General features: G+C 45.6%; 1 protein-coding gene across 3 annotated transcripts in view; it reads right to left on the bottom strand.

The window, feature by feature from the left end:
- Nucleotides 1-622: 622 nt before the first annotated feature.
- The window catches only part of RMDN3 (regulator of microtubule dynamics 3), a 21697-nt gene continuing 17082 nt past the window's right edge, over nucleotides 623-5237 (bottom strand). For all 3 annotated transcript variants that reach the window (XM_011932612.1, XM_011932614.1, XM_011932613.1), the window contains exons 7-13: nucleotides 4815-4875; nucleotides 3207-3282; nucleotides 2662-2739; nucleotides 2328-2426; nucleotides 1989-2042; nucleotides 1825-1905; nucleotides 623-1319 (exon numbers count right to left, since the gene is read on the bottom strand). In XM_011932612.1, the coding sequence (XP_011788002.1) occupies nucleotides 1266-1319; nucleotides 1825-1905; nucleotides 1989-2042; nucleotides 2328-2426; nucleotides 2662-2739; nucleotides 3207-3282; nucleotides 4815-4875 (503 nt within the window). In that variant the 3' untranslated portion in view covers nucleotides 623-1265. The remainder of the gene's footprint in view (nucleotides 1320-1824; nucleotides 1906-1988; nucleotides 2043-2327; nucleotides 2427-2661; nucleotides 2740-3206; nucleotides 3283-4814; nucleotides 4876-5237) is intronic.

Below are 5237 nucleotides of genomic sequence, written 5' to 3'. Positions count from 1 at the left end.
ATAATAAAGACACAGTGACATTCTAGATTAAGAGGTTGGTTCTTATATGAAAGCATCTCAATCTTTTTTTTTTTTGAGACAGAGTTTCGCTCTTGTTGTCCTGGCTGGAGTGCAATGGCATGATCTCTGCTTGCTACAACCTCTGCCTCCCAGGCTCAGGTGAGGCTCAGGTGATTCTCTTGCCATAGCCTCCCTACTAGCGGAGATTACAGGCACGCGCCACCATACCAAGCTAATTTTTTTTTTTTTTCTGTATTTTTAGTAGAGACGGGGGTTTCGTCATGTTGGCCAGGCTGGTCTCAAAACTCCTGGCCTCATGTGATCCACCCATCTCGGCCTCCCAGAGTGCTAGGATTGCAAGCATGAGCTACCACGCCCGGCCTAAGCATCTGAGTCTTAAATTTTCTTCTAGATGGATTTAGGGGTTTGTGCTTGTGGCCCTAAGAATGAACATGAGAGGGGCAGGGAGTATCTGCTTAGTTGTAATAGGCCTTGTTTAGGCTAAAAATAAGCTTGATACCTGTATTTTATATACTCTAAAGAGCATTAATTATAACCTGCCTGCAATAGCCTCTGTAAGTGGAAACAATTATGGAGGTGTCAAGTAAGAATAAAGAGCTGATAACATCAAATTTGGTTTATTTCAAGTCTGTAACAAAATATATTCTAGGCAACTTTTCAGACATTGTTTTATAGCATCATAAACCCTATACCACTGCTGTCATTCCAAAAGCTGACAGGACTCTGGAAGTCATCAAGTGGTCCAGCCCAGGAATACAGGTAGAATTCACATGATAGGTGATAAGAAAGCAATGCCTATGGGCTACTCTGATCCCTTTTACCTTGGTAGGTAAGGTATGATCTTAGGACTATATGTATTGAGGCCTATTAGTCAGTGAAAAAGATTAAAGTGACAAGTTCTGTGCTTTGTTCCTATAGCTTTGAAGTTCATCCACGTCACCAGCAATTGGAAGGTCTAGCAGGCTCCACCCATGTGTAATCCTGGGGCAGGTGTGAATCTTGATTTTTTTCAAGAGATTACTCAAGGGAGAGAATAACAGAAACCCAAGCCACGAGTACTGCCCCCATTCTAGATTAGGTTAGAGGTTAGAATAAATTAACTAATGGGGAATGGTACCGGGTAGCAGTCAGACCCAGGAGTCAGATTTGTGTGGTTTCCTGATCTCAGCAAGGTCTAAGGAAAAAAGCCTTTTTTCCCCCCTCTTAAATAGTAGCATCAAGTCATGAAGGCCAGTGAAATGTGGTTAGTCTCCTAAAATGACTTCCAATTCTTCCAGTTCCTTCTGGAGAGCCAAATCCTAGGGAGACAAAGAACAAATTTAGGACTCAATATTTAAACCAGCATTTTCCCAAACCAGTGGAACCTGAGAAGAGGGGCCCTTTACTTCCTTTCTGAGCTCTGCTACAGTCTTTTTCCTACTTTCCCAGGATAGCCTGGAGCCTATTAAATCTGTCTCTTCCCCCTAGAGGTAGACTCTTTTTCCTAGGGAAATAAGACCTCTAGGAAAGACTTTTTTCTAAAAAATGTCACATGATTCAGTGATGACAGGCAGTTTTGTTTTTTTGAGATGGACTTTCGCGCTTGTTGCCCAGGCTGGAGTGCAGTGGCATGATCTCAGCTCACTGCAACCTCCACCTCCTGGATTCAAGCGATTCTCCTGCCTCAGCCTCCTGAGTAGCTGGGATTACAGGCACGCGCCACCATGCCCAACTAATTTTGTAATTTTAGTAGAGACGGGGTTTCTCTATGGCTGACCTTGAACTCCCGACCTCAGGTGATCTGCCCGACTTAAAAAGCATTACCTCCTTCGTGACATCTGGCAGCTCCAGGGCTAACTTCATCCACCACCTAGCTTCAGAGTTTTTCCCTAGTTCTCTATAGCACTGAAAAAAGACAACAGTGAAGACTGACACTGTGAGCTTTCAGGAGTTCCCAGAACTATGCTGAAGTAGAAAAGTGAGTTTACCTTGGAAATATATACCCTTCCTGCTTTGGAAAATCCTGGCTGTAGTTCTTCAGCCTGGGAAAAGGGACAAAGATATTTCAGTAAGAGGTTCCTATATTATTCTAATCAGGCTGAAGTTTGTTAGAGATTTCTAGTCCCCAACCATGTGGCTGATTCAGTGGGTCTGAAGAAATCTATATTTTTGATAAACTGTGCAAATGATTCTGATTTTCCCATAGAACAGGCAAACACAAAATTGCCCCCTACCAGGAAAACCCCTCCCATTAAGGGTCTCAGTAATGTCCTTAGGAAAAAAGGTTACCCTGGTGTTTTTGCCTGCCACCTGCCCCTCTCTGATACCTTTAGGAAGCTCTGGAGGGCATCTTCCACAGTGGCACTGAGAGGGCTTTCAAGCAAGGCTGTAGCAGTTTTTTTTTCTAGCCAGCTCAGATGAGAGACCTGCCACCAAAAGATCAAGGTGTGTATAAGAGGTTTTAAAAGTTTTTTTTTTTCATCTTTGGGGATATACTGAAAATAGGGTCAAACAAGGCTGGGTCCAACCACCAATAATATGAGCATTCAGAGGAAAGGGCACCTGAGCCAGACCAGGCTGAGGATCTTGTTCTTCCTGGCAAGGAAATCAGTATCAGAAGGCATTTAGGACCAATAAGTCAAGTGCTGAAATGCAGCTTACCTGATAGCACCACCTGCCAAGAAGAAAGTGAGCCATGGGGTTTTCTGGCTGGAGAGCAATGGCTTTATCCACATGCTCCTAAGGGGAAAATGTAAATATAAACTACCATCAGACACCAGAGTTGCTAAAAGAGAGGCAAGGGCTGGATGCGGTGGCTCATGCCTGTAATCCCTGCACTTTGGGAGGCTGAGGCAGGTGGATCACCTGAGGTCAGGAGTTTGAGACTAGTCCTGGCCAACATGGTGAAACCCCATCTCTACTAAAATTACAAAAATTAGCCGGGCATGGTGCTACATGCCTGTAATCCCAGCTACTTGGGAGGCTGAGGCAGGAAAATCACTTGAACCCAAGAGGTAGCAGTGAGCCAAGATCACATCACTGCACTCCAGTTTGGGTGACAGAGTGAGACTGTCTCAAAAAAAAACAAAAGAAGAAGAAGAGAGGCAAGTCACTGAGGCTGTAGAAAAGCTTTTGGCAGGGAGTCGGAAAGGAGCAGGGAATCTGGGATAGGCCAGCACACGGAAGGAGGAAAAGCCTGTCCTCACCTTGAAGCTAAAGCCACTCTGGATGCGCCTCTGGATGCTCTCATGCTCAGCCAGCTGACCACAAAGCACCGCATACCTAGGGGGGAAGCAGCAAGCTCAGGGACAAGGGCTGAGCACCATCACTGTAAGGAATGGATGCCCTACCCACAGCCTAGTTGCATTGTCCCCTATCGCTCTACCCTCAACTAGAGCTAAAAATACCTAATTTTCATCTCTACGTAATCCCCTCTCTTCACAGACCTCTGGCCCCAATTAGTATTCTTTAGTAGACAATGGTAGGCTTACAAGTCTCCAAAGTATTCTAGGTATTAAAAAAAGCTGGATTCACCACAGTAAATCTCTCTTACACTTAAGAATATTTATGCAAGTTCTCAGTCCATATCTCCAGATTTCTCCTCTCTCATAAAGAGTACAGCCACAGGCATTAATAAAAACTTAAAGCATCAAAATAATCAGCATGAAAGTATAAGAGACCTAAGTATACTACTTATCTTCTGGGCAGACAAAAAAGTGGGTCTCATTAGCTTTTAAGCATACAGGTGTATCACTGGGACTTGGGAAGCAATTTCTTACGATAGTCACATTGGGAGGGGATATTCTAGGAATTTCTAATGTTAACTTGGAAACCAACAGAACCAGAGAAAGAAAGACCTCCTATATTTGCCCTCTTCCCCACATCGCCCCTCCCAAAGGGAACCAACCAGCCAGCTTCCCATCGTCTGTCTTCAGAAACAAAATCTTACTCCCCCATCCCCCCAGCATTGTTCCTAGCAGCACAGCTGACATTAGATAAGTAACCAGCCCAAGTTGCTTTTTCATATATATGCTAAGTATCTGGAGGGTATCAGACACTTCTAGAGGCTCATTTCCATGTTTAATCCAAACAGCTGTTCCTCAGGAATAGCTATTCATCCTTGGAAGCCCCGAGAAGCAGTGACACCCAAGAAACAGTTACCTGGCCTCTGAGAAGAACCCTTGCAGAGACAAAAGTTTCAGCAACAGATGGAGAAACACAGCCTCTCACTTAGCTCACAGTCTGAGGGTGGAGACATGAAAAGCAAGGGTGGCAGTGGGAAAGGAACATTTTCACTAAAACTCAGGTGCTGAAACCAGACCCCAGGATTTGAGTTCGCCCTGGCCCAGGTAAGTTGACAGAACTTTGCCTCTGATGTTTCTGAAGGGGTGAGCTCACATCTACTTTTCCTCACGCAAACCAAGCAAAGAAGCCGAAGTACCAGCAGCCAGGGATCACACAGTGGAAAGAAGAGCTTGTGCAGGATAGGGGAGCTGCAGATTGTCCCAGCCTCCTGAGAGCCAAGAACTCCAGTTTCATAGCTAGGATGACTCTTACAAAGCTACTCATTTCTCCAAGCCCCATCAGAAAAAAGCTTGTACTCCCCCCTTGCCTCATCCCCAAGCCACCTCCCCTACCAGAAACTTCCCTTGTCTCTGGCTAGGGGTAGACTGAGGCACATGGAAATACAAGCCAGAGCTCCCTCTCCTGGATCCTTTGGAAAATGCCTCTGTGGCCCAGGCAGAGAAAAGAAAGAGTTGTCCTCTGCTTTGGCCCTTGCTAGCTCTTCCCAGAACACTGCAGGGTGTTATTACCACAGGTGACAGTCAGCACTCTCATCCCCCTTCTCCAGAGCAGCCTCTGCTTCTTCTTTTCCTGTAGGACAAAGGTAAATCCAGAGTTGACACAGCTCTTACATACACTTTCATAGGAAGGCTTGTGGGAAGAACGACTGCTTTAGCTCTCATCAATCTCTACCCAGCTTGTACTTGTTTGGAAATAGTTGTGAACTTGAGCAGAATAAAAGGCCTCAAACAAGCCGGGCACAGTGGCTCACGCCTGTAATCCCAGCACTTTGGGAGGCTGAGGCAGGTAGATCACCTGAGGTCAGGAGTTGGAGACCAGCCTGGCCAACATGGTGAAACCCCATCTCTACCAAAAATGCAAAAATTAGCTGGGCATGGTGGCAGGCACCTGTAGTCCCAGCTACTCAGGAGGCTGAGGCAGGAGAATCACTT

This window comes from Colobus angolensis, unplaced genomic scaffold (genome assembly GCF_000951035.1).
Source record: "Colobus angolensis palliatus isolate OR3802 unplaced genomic scaffold, Cang.pa_1.0 Scaffold97, whole genome shotgun sequence".
Lineage (NCBI taxonomy): Eukaryota > Metazoa > Chordata > Mammalia > Primates > Cercopithecidae > Colobus > Colobus angolensis.
This window is presented reverse-complemented; position numbering and strand designations above follow the sequence as displayed.